The sequence below is a fragment of the Schistocerca americana genome, chromosome 6 (assembly GCF_021461395.2).
Source record: "Schistocerca americana isolate TAMUIC-IGC-003095 chromosome 6, iqSchAmer2.1, whole genome shotgun sequence".
Classification (NCBI taxonomy): domain Eukaryota; kingdom Metazoa; phylum Arthropoda; class Insecta; order Orthoptera; family Acrididae; genus Schistocerca; species Schistocerca americana.
Window position 1 is genome coordinate 528,775,609 of NC_060124.1, and position 26,481 is coordinate 528,802,089.

Genomic DNA, 26,481 nt, shown 5'->3' on the forward strand with positions numbered 1-26,481 from the left:
GTATTCAGTGTGACGGAAATTACTTCGAAAAAGTTAAATAAATAAAGCTGTATCGCAAAACTTTCTTAATGCCTTTTGTAAGGGGACAGGGCACCTGTGGCGTCACCAAGTCACTCTTTGCTCTGCAGCTTTTTTTCGTAAGTACGAGAGCTTTCCCTATTGAATGTCGATAGCACGTCGCTTCAGACAGCAACTAAATAAAAGATGTGCAAAACTACCGGCGTCATATTTCCACATGCGCACGTATTTGAAAAATGTATGTCACTCAGCAACAGCCTTTCGCGTTAAAACTGTAAGCTCTCCCCGAACAATAATTTTCGCCGGCCGAAGTGGCCGTGCGGTTAAAGGCGCTGCAGTCTGGAACCGCAAGACCGCTACGGTCGCAGGTTCGAATCCTGCCTCGGACATGGATGTTTGTGATGTCCTTAGGTTAGTTAGGTTTAACTAGTTCTAAGTTCTAGGGGACTAATGACCTCAGCAGTTGAGTCCCATAGTGCTCAGAGCCATTTTTTGAACAATAATTTTCCTCTGCAATAAGGTTCTAAGACAACTTGTTCAACCTGTTATTGGGTAATCATCTTCGCCGGCCGGAGTGGCCGAGTGGTTCTAGGCGCTACAGTGTGGAACCGCGCGACCGCTACGATCGCAGGTTCGAATCCTGCTTCGGGCATGGATGTGTGTGATTTCCTTAGTTTAGTTAGGTTTAAGTAGTTCTAAGTTCTAGGGAACTGATGACTTAACATGTTAAGTCCCATAGTACTCAGAGCCATTTGAGCCATTTTTTTAATCATCTTCACTTCGGGTAGGACGCTGCCCATCAGCAGACGGTTTTCTCTTCCACCGGAAAGATACACTACCATGCAAAGTTTGTAGTGTAGCGCTTTCGGTCCAGTACCTGTGTACGTACTTGTTTCTTGTACACTGATTTGGGCAACCCTCAGTTTGGCTGGAGATCTGCCCACCATACTTGCCCACGCCAAAATCAGTGTAACACTGATTTTGAATTTTGTTTAGATTAGATGAGATTAGTTTTTCGTTCCATAGATCCGTGCTGAGGAGATCCTCGTGGATGTGGAACATGACACTTTTTTTTAGCTGAAATAACAATACTAATAGTATGAGTATATACAATACATCATTTTTAAGCTGAAATATCAATACTAATAAGATGAGTATATACAATACATTATTTGTTTCTATTAAAAAATTCGTCAATGAAGTAGAAGGAGTTGGCCACTAGTAAGTCTTTCAGGTTTCTTTTAAACTGATCTTTATTTATTACTAAACTTTTTATGTTTGCTGACAAATTATTGAAGATGAGTGTTCCTGAGTAGTGGACCCCTTTTTGAACTAAAGTAAGTGCTTTTAAGTCCTTGTGCAGATCATTATTGTTCCTGGTATTGTATGTATGAACTGAGCTGTTTGTTGGAAAAAGAGATATATCATTTAGGACAAATTTCATTAAGGAGTAAATATACTGAGAGGCAGTAGTTAGTATACCCAGTTCTTTGAAGAGGTTTCTTCAGGACGTCCGTTAATTTACTCCGCAAATAATACGTATTACACGCTTTTCGACTCTGAAAACTTTTGTTTGACTTGAATATTATACCATATGACATTATGGAATGAAAGTAGGCAAAGTATGCAAGCTTTTTCATTTTTATGTCACCCATGTCTGCTAACACTCGAATTGCAAATACAGATTTGTTAAGGCGTTTCTGCAGTTCTGTGGTGTGCTCCTCCCAACTGAATTTATTATCAAGTTGTAATCCCAAGAATTTAAGACTGTCATTTCTGAAGCATTGTGAAGTGGAGCATCAGTCCCCTAGAACTTAGAACTACTTAAACCTAACTAACCTAAGGACATCACACACATCCATGCCCGAGACAGGATTCGAACCTGCGACCGTAGCGGTCGCGCGGTTCCAGACTGTAGCGCCTTTAACCGCTTGGCCACCACGGCCGGCGGAGGTCAACGTGCTCTGACTGGATAGCTCACCCACGAACTTTAGCATTTTTGTTAATAGATTTTAAGAGCTATAACTGTATCATGACGTCTCTTTGTACAATTGATAGACGGATTTTTATACGTTATAAGAAACCTCGCTTGCAGGACCGACTCTCATCCCCCCCCCCCCCCCCCCCCCCCCCCGGTTCAATCCCTTCGCATTCGAGATTTTCACGCTGATATCCAGCAAGGACGCTAATGACCGTGTAACTGTGCTGCTGAACGCACCACATCCAGCATCAGAATCCTCTCCCATCACGTTGCTTGATGTCAATCATTCAAGCTCGACTGGGGCACCATCGAATGAGAAGTGCTGGTCTTCCAGTTCCGAACATTCTGCAGGAGTTGTGGGCGACTACGACGAATAGCCACAGCCATCGTGGCGAACGGAGCGCGAAACCGGTTCTAAATGGGTGTCCGTACTGCAACTGCTCATGGCTGCACGCGACTCGAGCATTTTGCGTTACCTGATGCGAATGTTACTGTCGTTTCCTGAGTCTTACGCCCAAGTTACTCCTGTAGGTTCTGAGAACTTTCACAGTTATGTATAGAAGACAGCAGTTTATCACGGGAAAGGGCTTATCACCCATAAATATGGCTGCTTCGCCACTTGATCGAGAGCTGAACGGTTGTTGAAAAATGAGAATAGTGGGAGAATCTTTAAGACCTCGGATCTGAACACAGGACTACGGGAATAAACACCTGCTGTCACAGACAATCGCTACAGATCCGGTTGTTCTGACAGTGCAGCAACAAACAAAAAATTATTTTGAAGTGGAGATATTGAAAGGTCACCGTCTAACCTCCTTGCCGAGGGACGCCAGATGAAAGTTGATGTCGTCAAGCCCTGAATCAAAATTGCGCAGCGGATAACTGGGGAGGGGAGCTTGAGAGCGCTACCTAGAGAGCGTGCCCTTTCTGTACGACACTAGGCAAGGGGCAGGAAGGGCTCACACGCTGATGGGTGGGTCCCTGCCTTCTATATCTTTTATTTTAAATGAATTCCTTTAACTTGACTTCTTTGTGATTTTTAAGGTATGTTAAAGATTGATGACAGTTGATTACGTATTTATTTTAAATATTATCACTCGATTTACAGCGATTGCAGCAATTGTTCCAGTTTACAGAAGTTACAATTTTACAACTTATAGCTCGGGTATATTATATGCCAATCTGCACGTACTTTTCTACGGGAAAGACGGAATTGGGTTGGCCAGATGTATACCACCAAAGCCTCCCAATATTTTACGTAGGACATCCACTATGTGAGGAGGATAACGGGCAAACTGGGGACCAGATTAACACAGGGGGTCAAATTTCCGAAATCAAACGAGATCATTCATTTCCTTACACAATCCGAAGCTGGAAATAAAAGAATTAGTACAAATATTAAAATACCTCTCTTCCATGCTTGAACATTGAGACAGACGCACTGAGGGCACGTCTGCTCACTTACCCGTCTTCTGTAATACTCCTCCAATATCGCGGGCACCCGGAGGTCTTCCTGGGCCCCGGTGGAGGGAGTGGTCGAAGCACTTGGCCGTGACCAACCTCTCCACCCCAAATCTTGTGACACTGGAATGTCTTTGACTTTTACCTGCCTGTGTTGTCTCTCTGATCCCCTACCCAGGAGTAAGGTTGGCACTACTATACTACAGAACTACTTCCCAAGTAAGATTTGACCACGCTTTATGGAAAGGCGTGAGGAGGATCAGGAAAGTTCATGAGCAGATTCACATTCACGTACAAGAAATGCATAATACACGACACATATCAATACGTATTATGAAGCCTGACACATTTCTTTCCACCCGTCCACATGGGTTCTGTTGCACCCGCGGCCGGCCGCGTCGTTTAATAAAATTGGCTGCGGAGCCGCCTCTGTTTCTATTTCCCGGTGCGAGCGAGCAGCGAAACCTGCTGCTTATAGAGCGGAAACTACTGTACCGTTTCAATATGTTGTCACCATAGAACCGGGTTGCGAATGTTTGTGCCCAAATATGTTTCACCACATCAGCGCCATTGTCAGTGTCTGCAGAACATTAATGTTTGGGTAGTCAGTCATGAGTATGGTAATGATATCGCCATACTCTTACAGTTCACACTTGTGATTTATTGAAGACACCTGAACTTCGCTTAGCACTAGCTTCAAAAAGGCAACATATGCTCTTGTCTTGCTCGTGAATGCCAAAAGTTACACAATTAATTAACTAATGAAATGATTAAAATGAAAGTAGAAACTTCTGTGTGAATAGGCCGCCTCATATTCCTCGCTTTTAACAAACTCGATGATTCGACTATGCTGCGTTATTCTTCGGGCGTTTGCTGGTATACACAGCTTAATATTCTTAAAAAAATGGAGGGCGGGGGTCATTAAAAGGAGTTAATGCTTTTGAATTCCATTTGAACTAGCACTAGTGGCAAGACTACTTATTACTTGTGGGACGCTGAGACACAAGTTGCTCTCTTACTCTGTTGAGCGAACAGCCAGACTGGAATAGTGTCAGCAATCTCCCAAAAGAAAAATTCCCTGTGAAAGAAATCTTTCGCCTCTTGACGGGGCAGTGCGTACCTATCAGCATGAGATAATGAGCGTCATTATTTCTGGGGACGTCATGTGTCAGTTAGCACCTAATTAAGCAGTTGGCTGCGGGTGACTGGTTGCCGCTCCTGTTTCGTAAACATTACTCATGTTTTCAACCCACTAAGAGCAGAAAGATTATTAGTGACGACGATCCGAAGCGCCGGTACTGGCCCCTAAAGATATTTCTCGTATCAGTTCGTCTACCATTTTGTTTCGAGTCTCGATTGGACAACCACCTAGTTATGCCACAGCCCGTTACTATGGAAGTTCGCCTTTGAGAAATATATTCGGGTTCTTGTGTGCTGTGCCTTGTTCTGCCACGTAATTGCCGAAATGGAAGGTGTCATTTTTTTGTGACAGCAGTTATTACTTCGCTCTTGATACTGAAGGTCCAGTCTTACGAACTTGAAGGTCCTAAGAAGCTGTTGCTAACTTAGCACCACTCTGGTAACGCGTGCAGGACAACAGAGTGGGTAATACCTGAAGACGCTGGATGTGTACTTCAGACATAACCTCGACACAAGTCTCAAAAGACCGTTGTATCAACTTTCCACGTACAGAATAAACAAATTACAAACCTAACATCACATTTAGAAATCAGACTCTCCAGTATTGCAACACTTCAAAATACCAAGGTGTGACCTAGACAGGTGTTTGATGTACAAGCTGCATCTCCGGAATGTGGCAACTAAAAGGAAAAAGTTAATAGGAATTGCCTGGGATGCCGTTGCAACAGTCCTCACGTGATCAACTCTACTTCTTTGACACTCAGTAGCAGAATGCTGCAGTTTCACCTGGCAAAACAGTGCTCACATTAAAACAAATGACACATAGTTCGATCAAAGCAACGCGCCTCATCACAGGTTTTATTCGTCCCATGAAGTCGCACTGAATGCTGGTAGTTAGTAATATTCCACGAGCATCAACAAGAAGATCACCCTCATTACTGAATGTGTAGACAAGGATAAATTCGTTCAGAAATTTCATTACCAGAACCCCAGCGATTGTGTGACGAACAGCAATCAGTCTACAGGACAGTAACGTAACTTGTAAGAAGTATGGAACAACCAATGGCAGGAGCAATGTCCCGTGAAGCATCGCCAACTAATCAAAAACCCCTGGGAGCGACCATCACGTTTTCGTCTACCCCGATGACACTCTTGGATACTGAATCCAATCAGAACTGACTGGGGTAGATGTGAAGCATTTCTACACCAATGTATGTGACTGCAGTGAAGAGTAGTAAACATTACATCGCATAACATTTGAATGTTCTCTCAGAGCATTCAAATGGACAATGGAAGACCATCACAGTTTGTCTGCAGCAGCCTGTGGCTGGATTACAGGCCTAAACTTAGAGATGTCAACCCGTTACGAACTTGAGATTGTACATTTTTATCTGCTTAGAAACGTATATATTTGTATAAATAGTTGTCTAGTATCTCTCCTGGCGTCATACGAAAAATAAATATATAGATAAATGAATAAATAAATAAACAAGCTTCACAGCCGAAAAATAATAACATCGAACTAAAGGGTAAATTGTACGAGGGTAGTTCAGAATGTAATGCACTACATTTTTTTCTTCAACAATTATTTACTGAACACAATGTAAATGTAAATGTCTTGTGACTAGACCCTCCCGTCGGGTAGACCGTTCGCCGGGTGCAAGTCTTCCGATACAACGCCACTTCGGCGACTTTCGTGTCGATGAGGATGACATGATGATGATTAGGACGACACAACACCCAGTCCCTGAGCGAAGAAAATCTCCGACCCAGCCGGAAATCGAACCCGGGCCTTTAGCACTGACATTCTGTCGCGCTGACCCCTCAGCTACCGGGGGCGGACACTGAACATAATGAAACGTATAAACGTATAAACAAGAAAGAATGATGTTCCTTCTGCATTCCCTATTTTTTCCGTTCTTTAGCCTTCCTCCAGCGAGACACAAGGACGTTGTACGCCCTGTCGGTAGCACTCCTTGTTCTGTTCACGAGGACATCGCTTCACTGTGCGAGTCACCTCTAAGTCATCCTCATTATGTCTTCCACGAATGGCATCCTTTAATGACCCAAACAAGAAAAAGTCTGAGGGAGCTAGGTCAGGGCAGTAGGTTGGGTGAGGTAACACTGTCCAATGCTGTTTAGTGATATGTTCCGAATTCTTCAAACTTGTGTGACACCGAGCGTTATCGTGTTGAATCAAACCATAACCTGGGTTGTTATGGCGCTGAATTTACGGGAAGCGCTTCTTGAGTTTGGTAAATGTGTTCACATATGCTTCAGAAGTAACGGTGCTCCCTCTTGGCATCATGAATGAGCACATCGGCAAGCTGCGTCGCGTCAGGTGTGACAAGTGGATGGCCTCCCCGAACGCTGCAAATCTTGGCGCTCCGCCGAACCACTTCTCGTAATGTCCTCTCCTTTCTTGCCCAGCGTACTTCTGTCAATTGCAGATGCTTCTTGTACTACGTACAGACGTTTGTGAATGTTCTCAACATTTTCTTTCTCCGCAGTTAGAAATTAGATGACACGTTATTTGTAAGGCACAGAACTTGCATACGTGATTTTGATACATTGCTGCAGTTACACTACCTCTCGAAGGAAACAAAAGTTTCAGATAATGCGTTCCTCGAGTTTCGCATAGGCTGGTTCAAATGGCTCTGAGCACTATGGCACTTAACGTCATCAGTCCCCTAGAACTTAGAACTACTTAAACCTAACTAACCTAAGGACATCACACACATCCACGCCCGAGGCAGGATTCGAACCTGCGACCGTAGCGGTCGCGCGGTTCCAGACTGAAGCGCCTAGAGTTTCGTATTAATACCATTGTTGTTGTCTGAGAAAAAAAAAGTGTGGTGCATTAGTTTCTGGGCGGCTATTGTACTCTGTTTCAGAGCAAGATGTAGAAAGTACAACAACCAGCCTTCTATATGTGTCACACTGGATGAAACGTTCCTTGCTTTACCCAGCGACGTACTTAGACACACATATACACTTTGTAAGTGGACTGCTTCTATGTTGGCAGCGCTGTGTAGCGTTTTGCATTGGATCTCTGAGCCGGCTGTTGTGGCCTACCGGCTCTAACCGCTTCAGTCCGGAACTGCGCTGCTGTTACGGTCGCAGGTTCGAATCCTGCCTCTGGCATGGATGTGTGTGCTGTCCTAAGGTTAGTTAGTTTTAAGTAGTTCTAAGTCTAGGGGACTGATGACCTCAGATGTTAAGTCCCATAGTGCTCAGAGCCATTTGAACCATTTTTGGATCTCTGACTACGCTTTCTTTGTAAGACACTCTGTGGCTGGTCAGACTCGTTGTTGGAAGTTAATCGCCAGTAGTGTTGGACAGTTAGAAGTTAGTTGCCAGCAGCGATGGAAGTACTGTTGGGCAGTTGGAGGTGAACAGACAGCAGTGATGGATGTTATATGTGAGAAGTTAGCATTGATGGAGGATAGAGGTCTCAAGTGTTAGCGTAGGCTAACAATCTGTACATGTTCGACTTGGAGACTGAATATTATTCATGATTGCCTGCTGCTACTAGATGTCAATGACGATTTATATTCGTGTTTGAACTGGATGTCACATCATTAAGGTAAAAAATACATTTTTGGTTTGCAACAAAATCTTTCGTTTGCTAACCACATGCCTATTAGTAGTTATTGGCTTTAGTAGTTAGAATCTTTTATTTAGCTGGCAGTAAGGCCGCTCGCTGTATTGCAGTAGTTCGAGTAATGAAGATTTCTGTGAGATAAGTGTTTAATGAAATGTATAGGTTGTTGTTAAGATTTCCTTTTAGTCAGGGCCACTCTTTTGAATTAATTATTTGAACTCAGGTTGTAATTTTTTTGGCAGTCAGATTGCGTTGCGCTAGAATATCGTGGGTCAGTGTTGACATGGTAAGAAAAAGTAAAGAGAAAGTGGGCTCAGTACGTTCAGTTTTACTCAGCTGTTTCGGAATCAAATAACGTAGACGTTTCATCTTCTCAGTAATTCTGCAACTTAAGTACAGACACACTCATTTAAATAGAGAAGTTTCAACTGCAAAGTCATGGGATAGCGATATCCGCATATACAGATGGCGGTAGTACAGCGTACACGAGGTATAAAGGGCAGTGCCTTTGCGGAGCTGTCATTTGTACTCAGGTGATACATGTGAAAAGGTTTCGGACATGATCACGGCCACACGATGGAATTAACAGCCTTTGAACGTGGAATGGTAGTTGGAGCTGGACGCATAGGACATTCCATTTCGTAAATCGTTACAGAATACATCATTCCGAGATCCGCAGCGTCAAGAGTGAGCCGAGAATACCAGATTTCAAACATTACGTCTCATCATGAACAACGCAATGGCCGACAGCTTTGACTTAACGACCGAGAGCAGCGGCGTTTGCGTAGAGTTGTCAGTGCTAACAGTCAAGCAACATTGCGTGAAATAACTGCAGAAATCAATATACGACGTACGACGAACGTGTCCGTTAGGACATTGCGGCGAAATCTGGCCTTAACTTGGTATGGCAGCAGACAGCCCAAACAAGTGCCTTTGCTGTCACCTGCTGCGCCTCTCTGGGCTCGTGACTGTATCGTTTGGACCCTAGACGACTGGAAGACCACGGACTGGTCAGATGAGTCCCGATGTCAGTTGGCAATATCTGTCGCGTATCCCATAAAGCCATGGACCATGTTGTTGGTTGGTTGGTTGGTTGGTTGGGGTTGAAGGGACCAAACAGCAAGGTCAACAGTCCCTTGTTTCAAATGTGGTCCATTCCGATAGTGTGACATCTCAGAAAAGTCAGAACCATAAAAGGAAAAAGGCGAAAAAATGTAAAAGGGCAGTCATGTTGTCAATGATAAAAACAAGATGAGGTAAGTCAGCAAGAGAGCGAACCCAACGCTATGCTAGAGGCAGAAAATATCCCACCTCTGAAGCAGCAGAGGCAAGACCACCTGCGACTTAAAAGGTGCAACCGCTAGAATGTTGAAGTGCGTATGGGAAAAGGAGACTAACCAATCCTAAAAAATGATAAAAACAGAGTAAAAGGGGAAGAGGATCTCGGTCAGGGAGGGGAGTCGGGAATCTCCAAACACGGCTTACAGTGGGAGATACCCCAACACTCACCGCCCTGCCCCAACAACAGAGAGAGATTAAAAATCTTAAAACTGAGAATAAAAACCACTTCCCAGGAGGAAACCGAGAACCAGGTCGACCATCTGGGAATCATCAGCCAACATCAAAGGTAAAGTGCGGGGGAGTCTGTACTTAGCATGCAGAGCCAAAAGAAGGGGGCATTCAACCAAAATGTGGGCTACTGACTGGAAGGCTCCACAACCACAAAGTGTGGGTGGCTCATCACGCAAAAGAAAACCATGGGTCAGCCTGGTATTGGCAATGCGGAGACGACACAGTGTGGTCGAGTCCTTTCGGGAGAGACGAAAGAAAGAACACCACGGGCCTGGTGGCACCTTAATCGCACGAAGTTTATCAGACAGGGGAGTAGCCTCCCAAGAGTTGGCCCATGATTGTGCGAAGTGGGATTTGATGTGAAGCCGTAAATCCGCTGCAGGAGGGGTTACAGAAAACGGGGGCAAGTGACTGCTCCCCAAGCCAAACGATCAGCGAGCTCATTACCCGGGATACCAACATGGCCAGGAACCCAAAGGAAGTCAACGGAACATGGACCATGTTGTCTCCAAGGCACATGCAACCTGGTTGTTGCTTCATAATGGTGTGAGTTGTGTTTACGTGGAATGGAGTGGATCCTCTGGAGCAACTGAACCAATCACTGACTGGAAATGGTTATGTTCGCCTACTTGGAGACCATTTTCAGTCACTCATGGACGCCATGTTCCCAGACAACGATGGAATTTATTTAGATGACAATGTGCCATGTCACCAGGCCGAAGTCGTTCGTGATTGGTTTGAATAACATTCATGACAAATCGCGCGAATGATTTGGCTACCCAGACCGCCCCACACGGCTCCCATACCAATTATGAACGGCTATAGACGCAGCAGCATGGCTCAATATTTCTGCAGGGGACGAATTGTTGGTGCCTTACACCGAGAAAAACTTGTGATGCCAATTGAGGAGCTACTCGACCGAATAGTAGCGGCTCCGGTCAAAGAAAACCATCGTAACGACTGGGAGAGCAGTGTGTTGACCACACGCCCCTCCTATCCGCATTCTCAGCTGAGGATGACACGGCGGTCGGATAGTCCCGATGGACCACTTGTGGCCTGAAGACGGAGTGCTACACCGGGCAAAAGGAGGTCCCACACGATATTAGAATGTACCCCATGACTTTTGTCACGTAAATGTACCCTGATGGCCACTGAAATTGCAACTTCATGAAAGCGCAACGCATCAAACGTCAAACTGACATGAAGTGGACTGTATGCTTGAATATTCGAAAGATTAGCTATTCAGCGCAACCAATCAAAGTAGCTAGGAATAACGCCATCCATATTTTCTATGTAAGGAATAATTATGCAGCAGCTTTCTTATTCAAGAAACGTGTATGAATGGTGGTTGTTAAAAGATCGCATTACACCTCGTGTGAGAGGTCTTGTAATTGGACAGCAGCAGGTTCGTCGCCTACTGAGAGGGCAGTTTGTCTTTCAGCGTTGATAGGATCATTTGACTGCCACGCAAATCAAGAATCGATGGATTGAGGAGCGTCGAACTGAACGCCATACAAAATCTCAGCAACTCCATGCGACTAGCGCCCGAAAGTACAGACAGTTGTATATTCTGCTGTCAGCCTTGCAGCACTGCACAGGCAAGTCGTGGACCTTGAGTCAGGAAATGGGACGCCAAGTATTCACAGGGACGGCGTGTCGACGTTTGGAGCAGCACGAACTGTCGGAAAGGCTATCAATGTTGTTCCTTGACGTTGCAGAAGAGTGGTGCGCCGACAGTGGCGCTTGTCGCGGTGTATAAGGTGCTTATTCGGTACACAATACGATCACGTCTGGTTTGCGTAGTGGGTTACTGGACAGCAGCCTTTACATTTCAGACGTGTTACTGCCGGAAATATCTGGACATGTGTTATCGAGAGATTTCCGCAACTTACCAGTCACTTCGATCCGTGAACTTAGGAACAGAGTTGAGACAGCATGGAATGAAGTAGCCGTACCCGTCATGCAAGCTCAGCTCGACTCGACTCTGACAAGCAGTGTTGCAGCCAGAGGCGGCCAGTTTCGCAACCTGTATTCCTCAAAAACACACACAAATTTAATCACGAGTTATACCTCCTATATTGTGCAAAAACAATAGGTGAACTTTCGTTGTTTACTATCGTTCCTGGTGTTGCAGTTTCAGTGGCAAGCAGTGTACAAGGCTTCCCTCTATTAATCATTTTTGGGCGCGTTATGTTCCAAAACTCGCGTAAAAATCGGAAAAAGGCATCACATTTCCTCACATCGACGCAGGCTTACACTTACGGAATTTTTAAAGCTTTTCACACTACCTGTTACTGCATATCACTAAAGACATCAGAAGAATGAAACATGTCACTTTCGCCACTGAAGACCCCGACTCACCTCCTGCATTTCAGGCCTGCACCTCGACCTCGACAACTTCAAGCAAGTCCAAAAATCGTTTAAACACCGAGTCTTTTCAACCAGTCACCACTGAGATACATAATGACTGATTTTTTGACTTCGAACGTCGGCGTTCTCGTTGGTCTGGTCCTTTCTTCCGCTAATGATTCTCCAGTAATGTTGCTTTGCGGCAGGAAATCTAGAATATTTCCCCTATCTGGGAGAATACCTGACCGGAAAGACTTTTGAGCGTTAAGAACCTAGTGGACAGTGGACACAGCGTTCAGAGTTCTTTGTGACTCCTTCCGACCTGCGTCTTTATACTGAAGACTAGTCTGTCAGCTCTCGGTTGTGGATTAAAGCGAACACCGTAAACTTGCGGAGTTCAAAGATACTGCACCAAGTCAGTTCTTATCCTGCTAACAGCTAAGTTCACGCCCCAGTGCTTGGCTGTGAATCGGGGAAGACACAGATGAACTTAAAAACACTGTCTTCAATTAAGATCCTAATCGCGTAGTAGTTACTGAAGGAACCTGCCCATGTCGAAGTCATTATAGCGGAGCACAAGGTCGGATTTCAGAAGGAAATCATCCGTGTCCTATTCAGAGGAACCAACCCTGCACTCATTTTAAGCTATTTAAGGAAATCACAGAAAACCTAAAACTATGAAACTCCCTGCCAGACTATAACTGTGAGCCGGACCGAGACTGGAACTCGGGACCCATGTCTTTCACTTTCTACCCGAGCACGATTCACGACCCTCCTCATAGATTTAATTCTTCGAGTACCTAGTCTCCTGGAACCTAAAACTAATTGGCCGGGTTGGGATTTAAATCGCTGTCCTCTCGAATACCAGTCCACTGTCTTCTTACCGGCTTAATCACCTCGTCTGTTGGATAATCACTCCTGCGGAAGTTTATCTCTACGTTGATGTTACAAACACTATCGAAGCTGTTCATTTCTTTGTCAGATTCCTTTCTTTCGCACGATATATATGTCTGCTTGATGCAACATCCTATAGCTATTTTTAAAACATTTAATTTTTTTAATCTATTACTGTACGCAAGGAAATTTACGTATTTCCTTGTTTATTCTGTATTTAATATTTCTGAAGGTGTCCCTGGTGGTCAAGTGGTAAAGAGCGCGCGGGAAACGAGAAGGTTGCGGGATCGAATCCTGGTCTGACAACGGTCCTTTCAGCCTGCTTTTAACTCAGTCCTCACCTTTCTACGATGTGAAGATTCGCCGGGAACGACACACAATGCGGATTCCACGTTAAACTGCAAGTAACCTATCTCTAGCGAGGTTACTTGCGTAGGTTAGAAGTGGCACACAACTGAAAGACTTTCACCAGGCCGTTGAGCAACAGGCAGCTATTGTTGTTAATGGAGCACAACTCGTTTCGAGCCTGAGGGCAAAGTAATGCATCAGTTCACTGTATACGGCAATAAACAGGTCATGCATATAAAACAGCTTCCGAAGAGTTATATATTTAGGTAGGCAAGATGACAGTTGCATTGTAGTCTAAAAAAAATATTTTTTAATGGAAGAAACTGGTGTTAGTTTGCAATAAATACGCGGTTATGTTGATACATAATCAGTTCAACGCAAGGATGAGGGACTAACCGCAAAGTGAATGAAGGATTATAAAATTTGACATTGGGAACCTCAGTCTTTCTTCATAAACATCAATACTGAAACATCCATTTTTTTGTACGCTGAGCACCCGCATTGTTTCGCTACCACAACCAATTTCCTCACTAGTGAACTAGGAGCGAGATGACAGACTCGTATTCGGAAGGTCGTCGGTTCAGATCCCCGTCCGGCCACCCAGATTTTATCTTCTACGGTTGCTTTAAGCCGTTTAAAGCGAACACCGGAGTGTTTCCTTTTTGATAGGGCACAGCCGGTTTCCTTCCTTGCCCAGTCCGTGCTTGTGGTCCGTACCTAATGACCTCATCATAGAAGAGACGTGAAACTCTTGATCTTACTTCCTCCTTCACTTGCAAATTTCATTCCTACTACTTCCAGAAAATCTGAAGTTAACTTAGATTCTAGTGTTTACGCTGCGGAGGTAAACCTCATACCAGTGCCCGAAACATCGAATCAGTGACCTTTGCTATGCGAGGCTGTAACGCTAGGTAGAGGCTACAGAGGCCGATTGCGCTGGAAGGAGGGAAGCGCCAACTTTCATTTTCGTTGGAACAGGGAAAGCAGTGTACGCCACTGCGTAGAAAATAACGAGATAAACAAAACTACCACTACAGAAACTTTTCGATCTAATACGTCGACATGAACGTCTATGAAACTGTTTTTCTTCAAGACCTATTTGAAGCACCAAGGAACAGCATTCAGTTCAATTTGATAGTATGGGGACTGGGGCTGTATCTTTCTAATGAAGCATAAACCGAAGATAGGGACAATGATGTAATATCAACATTAGGCCAGAAACTGTAAAGGGCGTTAGTGACAACTACCACACCCTTGGGAAGATGAAGGAACACTGACACACATTTAGCTGTTCTCGTGACCGCCAGACGTAATTCAGTCATTGCCGAAATTTCAGCTGTTTTCCATCCATAGGCGTTAGCTGGATATGCAACTGTGAAGGATACGTGCGGCGTACAGTGGATCGTTAAGATAAAGTGTAAATCAACACAAACAACTGGAGCGATGCCCACTTTAAACGCCATATGTGCCTACGTCTCAATTGTTTTCGCTAGCTACATTTCTGAGACCTTCGAGTGAGTTCGCACTTATATGTTGTCGCAAAGCTGTCTTGCATAAAAACCGCGTAGACAAGTAGTACAGGTGCTTCTTCATTAACAGTGAGCAAATATGTAGAACTGAGGCGTAATTTTCTCGAGGGCTAATTATAGAGGGCAAAGTCAGTGTTATGAGAAGTGAACGTCTCACGGTTACAAGAAACTTAGGATATGTCCATCTTGCTATTATTCTCAGTTACGTAACAATTTTTCAGTAAATGTTTGAAATAGCTGTGAGACTATTTTCTGCTCTCCTATACAATTACTATTCCAACAGAGAGGTGAATGTTGTTGTGGAATATTAATATGTTCCTTTCCTGATACTGTAACAGAGTATATGCAAACGGTATCTCCGTATCTTTTGGTGATAAAAATAACAGTGGATATGTGACATATTAAAGTCCGACTCTTTCTTGAAGACAGTCCTACACAGCTTCAATAAATACATTTTTGGATGCTAGCTTACCTGCTTTGTTGATTCAATGTTTATTAACGATCTGATGCAGTCACTATACTGCTCTCAAGAGGACATAATTGTCACAATGCTCAAAAATCATTTTAATAATACAGTCTTCTTACGGACGGCTATCTAGAAAACTAAACGTTGATTGTCATCCTGCATACTATTGTGATAATTACAAGTGTTTTTACTGTAATGGCAGTTACACCGACGTGGGGATATTTTAACATGAACTAATATGATAATTATTAACCACTGCATTCATAAACTAGCAATTGTATTTCTTTCGTTATGTGATTCACCCAATCGTGTGAGATCGTTTACGTAGAATTATTAACAGTCAACAAAAGTTAGCAGACTGTCGATGTCCAGCTGAATGCATGCATTTTTTGTTTTACCAGGCACGTTTCGCCATACTTCATTGATCTTCATTGGCCTGAAATACATATACACTCTCTTTGGATACAGCACTTTTGAATTACATAGAACGGCAGAATGTGAAAAATAAATATGCTGCCTTACGTGAGACTGCGTATGTATTTGAGGCCACTGAAGACGATTGTGTGACCTACTCGTTTAGCGTAACGCGCAGCGCACTTATTTGTGAGACAGGGTGGTAAACCGTAGTCACATCGGATCGACGCGGCGGATTAGCAACTGTTGGCTGGTGCAAAAGTTGTTTTCAGGCTGTTTTCAATGCTCGTTTAGGGAAATACTGACCTGGTCCTAAAATTCCGCCTCATTGAATTCGATACACTAACAATTCCAAAGCCATAACAAGTGGAAGAAAATTTACAAGATTCACAGGCTGCCCTCTTTTAGGTGATCATCATGAAGGGCATCCGGCCACAAAGCTAATAAATAAGATTTGCCAAATTTAAAAAAAAAAAAAAAAAAAAAAAAAAAAACGTGAAACGTGAACCCCGCCCTAGCTTGAATAGAATGGAAAAGAAAGAAGGACGATGCCTCAATAAGTTAAGGCCATACGCGTCTGTGCATAACGAATATTACATTCGTTAGTTGTGCGCGCACACGCACGAAATCGCTTTTAAAATATTCCTAGCAACTCGAAACAACATAAAAAGATAAGTGAAAGACATCGTTTCATGCCGAATGTGTGGCAAATATAGGTGCACACTAGTGACGTACGCGGCTTAACGCACAGTACTCACCCTTGCTGAGTTGTCGTCGTTCTGGACGTGCTCCCTGCTGTCGTCTTCCAGATGTTTCTCGTCTGCATCTTTTGCTGCATCTTCCTCCTGCAGCGACTCGTCGCTCTCGGACGATACGTCGCCGTCCTCCTCGTCGTCGTCGTCGTCAAAGTCGTCACCGGCGTCTCCTCCGGCGCGGACGTCCTCGACCAGGTAGTCGTCCATCGGGTCATGGTGGGAGGCGTGGCCCCGTTGGCCGTGACCGCCGTGTCGCCGCCGGGACCCCAGCTGCTGCGGCCCGTACCCTTTCCCCTCTTCCTCCTCCTCATCTTCCTCCTCATCACTATCCTCTTCGTGGTACTTGTCTTCATTATATTTATCCTCATCGTAATCGTCCGATTCTTCCGACGAGTCGGCGGCTTCCTGGGACCGGGGGCTGGCTACTGTATCCTCGTCCCCGACGTTGTAGTAATCGTCTTCGTAGGAGCTGTCCTGTTTGTCCCAGTAGTTGTGTGCCGGGGGCTCTTCGGTAGTGGAGCGGTGCGCTTCTGGCGCCGCCGTCGTCGCGAAGCGGGTTTTCATGAACTCGTCGAGCGGAGACAGACGGCCGGTAACCGCCCCCACCAGGAAGAGGAGACACCACAACATGTTGCCCCGCATTTTGCTTACTGTCACTCGCGAGCGGGGAGGGAGCAGTACAGTCTTCCCGCAAGTGCTGGCTGCTTTGTTTACAAGGTGTTGGGGGTAATTTGTAGTCACAATAGCTCAAAAATTGGGTATAGCACGGCAAACGAAGATTGGTCACACAGCAAAACTTATCCTAAAATCGAGTTTGGTTGCGATATGAGAAACGGAGAAAATAAAATGCGGCCCCCAAGGGTTAGTTCACGGACCAAAATTAATTGGCAAGGTGCTGTAATTTTGGCACTACGCAGTCAGTGACGGTGGCAGTTCCGAACAGTCGCGGTTCGGGTGTCGGCTGTGCGGAAGTTCGAGACGCGTCTGCGTTGCGCGGTCGTCGGCGTGTCGCGTTCGGCGACGCGGACTGAAGACAGCGTACGGCCGATCGGTGGGAGCTGCGCTGTGCGCGGGACCGGCGCGGCGGAGGGACTGGCGCGCTCCGCGGAGACTGCTGGCCGGCCGCCGCTGCCGGCGCCCCCACCGCCGCCGCCGACGCCGCCGCTGCCGCCCGCCCATTGGCTTCGCTCCCGGCCCGACTGTCGCCCTCGGCGGGCGCCGACGGGCGCTCCGGTGACGGCCGTAGACGAGGCGGGCACCTCCCGCGATCGGATCCCTAGCCCACGGAATGGATGCACCGACGGCAATTGTTGCACAGCGAGGTCAGAGCGGACGCTATCCGGACGGATTGCTAAGCTGCACCTAGGAGATCAGTACAGTTGCCAAGATTGTACTGTTTTGAACATGGCTGTTCAAAAATGGTTCAAATGGCTCTGAGCACTATGGGACTTAACTTCTGAGGTCATCAGTCCCCTAGAACAGGGGTCTCCAAACTACGGCCCGCGGGCCAAAACCGGCCCGCGAGGTCCGGCAAACCGGCCCGCGTTAGCTAGCCGGACATCCCCGGTATCCGGCCCGCCAAATATTTGAGGTGGTGCTTATACTGACAACATTTACTTTCTTAAACAGCGACTGCTGGGTTTTTAGCTGCCGTTTTAGAGACTCGTACGTTTCTAATCGTTCGCATCCCGTAAACTTGGAGTAATTCTGAGTGCTTAGTCTCATAACGACGTTTTATATTGTATACTGAAGACTGATACTGCTTCATTGCAAATAATACAACTTGGTTTGTTGCTTGACTCCATCACGAAATATTGACATCCCAACAGCTCTTTAAAAATTCTACATTCACTGTCAACCTTTCATCTCTTTTCCATATTTGTACAGAACTTCACAAAAGATTGTAACCAGAAAATAAAATTGTGCTACTTAATACTAATAAAACTATGGAGAAGTCTGCCTAAACAAAATGCAATGAATTTATTTTTAAGATTCTTAAATACTAAATTAAATACTCACAATTACACTGTAGTTCCACTAAAAAATACAATGAAAAAATACTCAAGTCGTGCTATACGTATTTCGATTTTCAGATTTTCCTTGTCTCTTCGAATTCAAACTTTGAATTGTCCCACACTTCGTCGTCTCACCTACTAGTACAGTGCATAAAACACTAAGAAACTTGTGAGACACTCGCAACATAGACACAATTACGCAACAGAACTATCAAATATATGCTCTGGCTCTGCTACTCGCTACAAGACTACATAACTAAATTTATTGTTGCGCCGCTTGAAATAACAATGCGTTGACATACACTACCTCTGTTACGTCTTTCAGTAATAGTGTTGCTAACAATGATTAGGAGATTTCGTTAACTTTGCAGGCCGCTTTCGTGAAGAATGTGCAGTGACATACTTTTTCGTCGGTAAAATTCGCCAGAATAAAATACGGCAGAATTTCGGTCAGGTACGTCCACCAATCAAAGTTAAGTAATTAAATAGAAATCATAGTTCGTTTCAGTGCTAGCTATTCCCACAACCTTAAATTTTTGCCATTTCATCTTTCCTTTAGCCTAACACTACGGTGATCATGGAGTGCTAGGGTGCTTTAATCCCACTAGGTAGATCTTGGCCCTTATGTCTTTGTGGAGGAGTCAGTGTGGCCCGCGGACTAAAAAGTTTGCAGACCCCTGCCCTAGAACTTAGAACTACTTAAACCTAACTAACCTAAAGACATCACACATATCCATGCCCGAGGCAGGATTCGAACCTGAGACCGTAGCGGTTGCGCGGTTCCAGACTGTAGCGCCTAGAACCGCTGGGGACTGAACAGCCAACCGGTTGCACATAATAGGTAGATACAATGACCTATGTTTCGACACCTACTAGGGGTGCCTTCATCAGAATTAAATTGAGGCGTGGCGGGCTATCTTTGGTTAGGCATTATCGATTCCCTCTGGCAGAAATTTGTCTTTGGAGCCTCGGCCGGCTCAGGATATAGCGGGCCGTACCGAGTGGAAAGGGACAACTACGTTGGGCACGGCACGCGGAAGTGCGCGTAATAGCGAGACGTTGGAGAGACGACACCGAGCACGGTGTGCCTGACAAGGGAACCTCCCCATCGCACCCCCCTCAGATTTAGTTATAAGTTGGCACAGTGGAAAGGCCTTGAAAAACTGAACACAGATCATTCGAGAAAACAGGAAGAAGTTGTGTGGAACTATGAAAAAAAAAAAAGCAAAATATACAAACTGAGTAGTCAATGTGCAAGATAAGCAACATCAAGGATACTATTAGCTCAGGAGCGCCGTGGTCCTGTGGTTAGCGTGAGTAACTGCGGAATGAGAGGTCCTTGGTTCAAGTCCTCCCTCGAGAGACAAGTTTAATTTTTTATTTTAAGACAACTATCAAAGTTCAGGCACTCACACATAATCAACTTCGCTCTCCAAAATTCCAGGACATGTTCAAATTTACTTGGACATATGCAGGATTTGATGGTCTACACGGAAATATTTGAAAACGTTAAAAACAAATGTTTTGACAGACAACAGGGAAAACTGTGCGACTGTTGCATTCATTTGTTGCAGTTTATGTGACAAACTCTTATGTTTTCATCACTTTTTGGGAGTGATTATCACATCCACAAGAAAACCTAAATCGGGCAAGGTAGAAGAATCTTTTTACCCATTCGCCAAGTGTACAAGTTAGGTGGGTCGACAGCATATTCCTGTCATGTGACGCACATACCGTCACCAGTGTCGTATAGAATATATCACACGTGTTTTCTTGTGGAGGGATCGGTTGACCTATGACCTGGCGATCAAATGTTTTCGGTTCCTGTTGGAGAGGCACGGTTTTGCGGTGCGGGCGCAAAACACAGACACTAAACTCATTAGAGTGAACAGAGATGTCAATGAACGAACGGACAGATCATAACTCTGCAAAAATGAAGAAAGTAAACTTTTCGTTCGAGAGAAGGCTTGAACCAAGGACCTCTCGTTCCGCAGCTGCTCACGCTAACTACGGGACCACAGCGCTCCTTAGCTCACATTACCCTAGATGTTGCATATCTTGTGCATGGACTACGCAGTTTCTATATAGTTCCAAACAACTTCTTCCTGTTTTCTCGATTGATCAGTGTTCAGTTTTTCAAGGCCTATCCACTGTGCCAACTTATAACTAAATCTGAGGGGGGTGCGATGGGGAGGCTCCCTTGTGAGTACGGGCGGCAGTTAGCGCTTGATCGTACTGGAGTCTGTAAGAGCGGTCCGGCGCTGTGGCTTCTTGGCAACCTCGTGAAGCTATGCATGTGCTCCCTTCCGTGAAGGAACACGTTGTTACTATCGGACTAACCAACGTTTGGTGTCTTCGCCACATCGGTCCAGCAGTTGGCATCAAGTTAAGTAATTCTAGTCCTACCAACGATTAGTGAAATATAATGATGGTTGCTCTTGAGGCAGCAAAGCGTTGCAAAGACTGTGGTGTGATATTTCATGCCTCTTGTTAAGTGTGTGCTTCGTTGCTTAATAGTATTTCTTACTTCAGCCGTCAAGTGCCTAAACATTGATACGTGTGCGCAGCCTTACCGAACGATCTACACTCCTGGAAATTGAAATAAGAACACCGTGAATCCATTGCCCCAGGAAGGGGAAACTTTATTGACACATTCCTGGGGTCAGATACATCACATGATCACACTGACAGAACCACAGGCACATAGACACAGGCAACAGAGCATGCACAATGTCGGCACTAGTACTGTGTATATCCACCTTTCGCAGCAATGCAGGCTGCTATTCTCCCATGGAGACGATCGTAGAGATGCTGGATGTAGTCCTGTGGAACGGCTTGCCATGCCATTTCCACCTGGCGCCTCAGTTGGACCAGCGTTCGTGCTGGACGTGCAGACCGCGTGAGACGACGCTTCATCCAGTCCCAAACATGCTCAATGGGGGACAGATCCGGAGATCTTGCTGGCCAGGGTAGTTGACTTACACCTTCTAGAGCACGTTGGGTGGCACGGGATACATGCGGACGTGCATTGTCCTGTTGGAACAGCAAGTTCCCTTGCCGGTCTAGGAATGGTAGAACGATGGGTTCGATGACGGTTTGGATGTACCGTGCACTATTCAGTGTCCCCTCGACGATCACCAGTGGTGTACGGCCAGTGTAGGAGATCGCTCCCCACACCATGATGCCGGGTGTTGGCCCTGTGTGCCTCGGTCGTATGCAGTCCTGATTGTGGCGCTCACCTGCACGGCGCCAAACACGCATACGACCATCATTGGCACCAAGGCAGAAGCGACTCTCATCGCTGAAGACGACACGTCTCCATTCGTCCCTCCATTCACGCCTGTCGCGACACCACTGGAGGCGGGCTGCACGATGTTGGGGCGTGAGCGGAAGACGGCCTAACGGTGTGCGGGACCGTAGCCCAGCTTCATGGAGACGGTTGCGAATGGTGTTCGCCGATACCCCAGGAGCAACAGTGTCCCTAATTTGCTGGGAAGTGGCGGTGCGGTCCCCTACGGCACTGCGTAGGATCCTACGGTCTTGGCGTGCATCCGTGCGTCGCTGCGGTCCGGTCCCAGGTCGACGGGCACGTGCACCTTCCGCCGACCACTGGCGACAACATCGATGTACTGTGGAGACCTCACGCCCCACGTGTTGAGCAATTCGGCGGTACGTCTACCCGGCCTCCCGCATGCCCACTATACGCCCTCGCTCAAAGTCCGTCAACTGCACATACGGTTCACGTCCACGCTGTCGCGGCATGCTACCAGTGTTAAAGACTGCGATGGAGCTCCGTATGCCACGGCAAACTGGCTGACACTGACGGCGGCGGTGCACAAATGCTGCGCAGCTAGCGCCATTCGACGGCCGACACCGCGGTCCTGGTGTGTCCGCTGTGCCGTGCGTGTACAGCCCTCTCGCAGTGTCCGGAGCAAGTATGGTGGGTCTGACACACCGGTGTCAATGTGTTCTTTTTTCCATTTCCAGGAGTGTATATTTCGTGTCTAAAGGTTGCCGTATGGTACCTTACACGCACACATAAGGTGCTCCATGTGATGCTTGGGTTTTGATGAGCCAGTTCCGTTTGCATCATTTGCATACGTGGTTCTGCTTAAAGGAATGAAATCAGTTTGTCAATTTTATCGAAGTAGTTTCTGTATGAGTTTGACTATTACGGTGAAGGGAGGGTTGTTTGGTTCCCTGTTGTCGCTTCTGATTTATGTTTCAGAGATCGGAAGCAGTGGGCCACCGAAGTGCAGAGCCTCCCCTTTTAATTACTAGCTGGCGTACGGGCGGTGGACTTCGCCTGAGCTCGCGTGTGCTGTTTGGTCCCGATTTCGGTGTTCTGATCGGGGTGGAAGTACAAACGTAGTCCACATCTTAATTCGAAGATAAGTACTCAGTCGCCTCCACCGTTCGTGGCCAACTCGCGGCATCACAATCTCGGTCCTCAGTCATTGTACAAGCTGCAGTTCTCTAAAACTTGTGGTGGCTCTGCAAGGTTGCCCGGGTTAAATGTTTTAAATATTTGTCTTAAGAATTTTGAGGGATTTCTAGAAGAATGTGTCTTAATTGAAACCGTTTTCTAAAATTGCGATGCAATATTGCCTTAGTGGCGTTTGTCATTTTTTATGGGGAAATAACTGAGTTATTATTGATCAAACTGTCTATAACCTTGTGAAGTTGTTTGGTAATATCTCTCCCGGGAGGGGCGATTTTCAATCTTTGTGGAAATAATAATTGATTTCCTGGTTATTTGATGTAAAGTTTATTTTAAATGATTTACTTGGCCAGAGTGGCGGTTTTTTAAATGTTGGCGAAGAGATTAATTCGCTTGTGGTTTCATATAACAAGCAGTTTGTAAAACTGGCCTGAGTGGCGGCTTTTTAAATGTTTTTAAAGAGCTTAATTGATTTGTGGTTTTATATAACAAGCAGTTTGTAAAGTTTGCCTGAATGGCGTTTCTTAAAGAAATTATTACTGATTTATGATTGTAATTCTCTTAATGATTTATCTATGATGCAAATAAATATGTTGAAATGAAATGGTCACTGTATGGGTCAAGTCCTTCCACTCCCTTTATATTAAAGGTTAGGGAAATTGCAGTTCAAAAAAGGAAATAACTTCCAAGAAATGTTGCTAAATCGTAAACTGACACGTTGCTGCCAGCTAGGCACACGTGACAAAGGCTACAGCGTTATATTTTACTTTTGACATGAGCATAACAGCTGCAAATTCTGATTATTTCTTTTCAGCAACGTAATTTTACGATTTAGCAACATTTCATTCTGATGAAGACACCCCCAGCAGGTGTCGAAACCTAGGTCAATGTACGTACCGTTATGTGCAACCGGCTGGCTTTTTAATCCTTCAGTACGAAGACTTGTTCGATGCTGTTCTCCTTATCAGTCGATCATGTGCAACGCTCATTATCACCGAACAGCTAGTAACACCTATACCCATCCATCCCTTGCATTTGCTCTACAATTTCCAAATCCAACACTTACCTTTATTGCCAAATTGACGCTCCCTTGATGGACCACAGTGCTCCTTATCAACCGACCCCCTATTTTAGTCAAAATGTACCAGAGATTTCTCCTTTTTCCTGTTCGATACAGTACTTCCTCATCATTTACTCGATCTACCCACCGAACAGAATTTATCTGTAGCAGCACATTCAAAATTGTAAGTTCTCTTCTTGTCTGAAGTGCTTACTGTTCGCGTTTCACCTTCGTGAAAAACTACACACCAGACAGACACTTTCAGAAAAGATTGCCTAACACTTAAATTTACATTAAATGCTAACAAATCTCTTTTTCTTTTTTCAGGGACTTCTTGTTGCAATTGACACTCTACATTTCATATCTTATCTACTTCGGTCGTCATCAGTTACTTTGACGCCCAAATAGCAAAACTCATCTATTTTTACTGTCTCATTTTGTAATGTAAATTTCTCAACAACATCTGATTCAATTCTATTGCATTCCATTGCCTTTGTTTTGTTTTCTCTGATGTTCGTCATATAATCTCTTTTCAAGACATTGTCTCTTTACCATTACCTTCCACGACTATTCCAAAGTGCTTTGCCACTCCGATAGAATTACAATGTCATCAGCAAAATTCAAACGTTTTATTTCTCCCTCAGTTTTAATTCCTTTTCCGAAATTCTCCTTCGTTTTCTTTACTGTTTGCTCATTGCACAGACTGAATTTCATCAGGGATAGGTTACAACCAAGCCCCACTCAATTCTCAATCACTGCTTCCCTTTCATACCCTTCGACACTTACAACTCTAATTTGGTTTGTGTGCAAGTTGTAAACAATCTTTTACTCGTTCTATTTTATCCATACAGAATTTCAAAGAATATATTCCTGTAAACAGTCCTGTAAACACAGGTTTGCCTTCCTTGAATTTATTTTCTGAGGTAAGTCGTAGGGTCAGTAGCGCCCCACGTCTTCCTACGTTTCTACGAAAGCTAAACTGGTCGAGTTTTACGAATTTTCCCATTCTTATGCAAATAATTCCTGTGAGTATTTTGCAGCCGTGCGTTATTAAACTGATGTTTCGGAGATATTCACACCTGTTATGATCTGACCTGATTTCTTTGCAACTGGAATTATTTCAGTGTTTTTGCGGTCCGAGAGTATTTCCCGTATGTCGTACGTAGTACACAAGATGTGGAACAGTTTTTTGGTGACTGGCTATCCCTAGGGTTTTAATAATTATGAGGAAACGTCATCTGCTCTCGCAGCCTTGTTTGGACGTAGGGTTTTCAATTCTCTGTCTAATTTTTAGCCGGCCGAAGTGGCCGTGCGGTTAAAGGCGCTGCAGTCTGGAACCGCAAGACCGCTACGGTCGCAGGTTCGAATCCTGCCTCGGGCATGGATGTTTGTGATGTCCTTAGGTTAGTTGGGTTTAACTAGTTCTAAGTTCTAGGGGACTAATGCCCTCAGCAGTTGAGTCCCATAGTGCTCAGAGCCAACAACTAATCTAATTTTTATCACAATATCCTATTTCTCATCCCATTTTCATTTACTTTATCTACTTTTCCATAATATTGTTTGAAGTTCATTTCCCTCGTACTCTCAATTTTACTCTTAAATGATATTAAGCAATATTATTTAAGTTCCTCTTAGACTGATCAATAAGACTGTGCTTCTGTGACAGTTGTTCTACTGTCTTTTAAGTAAACGACGAAAGGATGGATGCAAATTGCTATAAAGATAATACAAAAATTTACACACAAACATTTAGTGAAATTTCTGTTGTTGTACCACATAAATATCTGATTCTTGATACATTACTAGAAATAATTTTATCTGTGTTTGTGAGTTGAGATTTTTTAATTTATATATATATATATATATATATATATATATATATATATATATATATATATACACTCCTGGAAATTGAAATAAGAACACCGTGAATTCATTGTCCCAGGAAGGGGAAACTTTATTGACACATTCCTGGGGTCAGATACATCACATGATCACACTGACAGAACCACAGGCACATAGACACAGGCAACAGAGCATGCACAATGTCGGCACCAGTACAGTGTATATCCACCTTTCGCAGCAATGCAGGCTGCTATTCTCCCATGGAGACGATCGTAGAGATGCTGGATGTAGTCCTGTGGAACGGCTTGCCATGCCATTTCCACCTGGCGCCTCAGTTGGACCAGCGTTCGTGCTGGACGTGCAGACCGCGTGAGACGACGCTTCATCCAGTCCCAAACATGCTCAATGGGGGACAGATCCGGAGATCTTGCTGGCCAGGGTAGTTGACTTACACCTTCTAGAGCACGTTGGGTGGCACGGGATACATGCGGACGTGCATTGTCCTGTTGGAACAGCAAGTTCCCTTGCCGGTCTAGGAATGGTAGAACGATGGGTTCGATGACGGTTTGGATGTACCGTGCACTATTCA

At 45.0% G+C, this 26,481-nt stretch overlaps 1 protein-coding gene across 1 annotated transcript in view; it reads right to left on the reverse strand.

Annotated features, from left to right (window-relative positions):
• The window catches only part of LOC124619602, a 1,257,865-nt gene extending 1,240,259 nt beyond the window's left edge, over positions 1 to 17,606 (reverse strand). Inside the window, exon 1 of the mRNA XM_047146104.1 lies at positions 16,535 to 17,606. Coding sequence (XP_047002060.1) covers positions 16,535 to 17,173 — 639 coding nt within the window. The 5' untranslated portion in view covers positions 17,174 to 17,606. The remainder of the gene's footprint in view (positions 1 to 16,534) is intronic.
• Between the last annotated feature and the right edge of the window lie 8,875 nt (positions 17,607 to 26,481).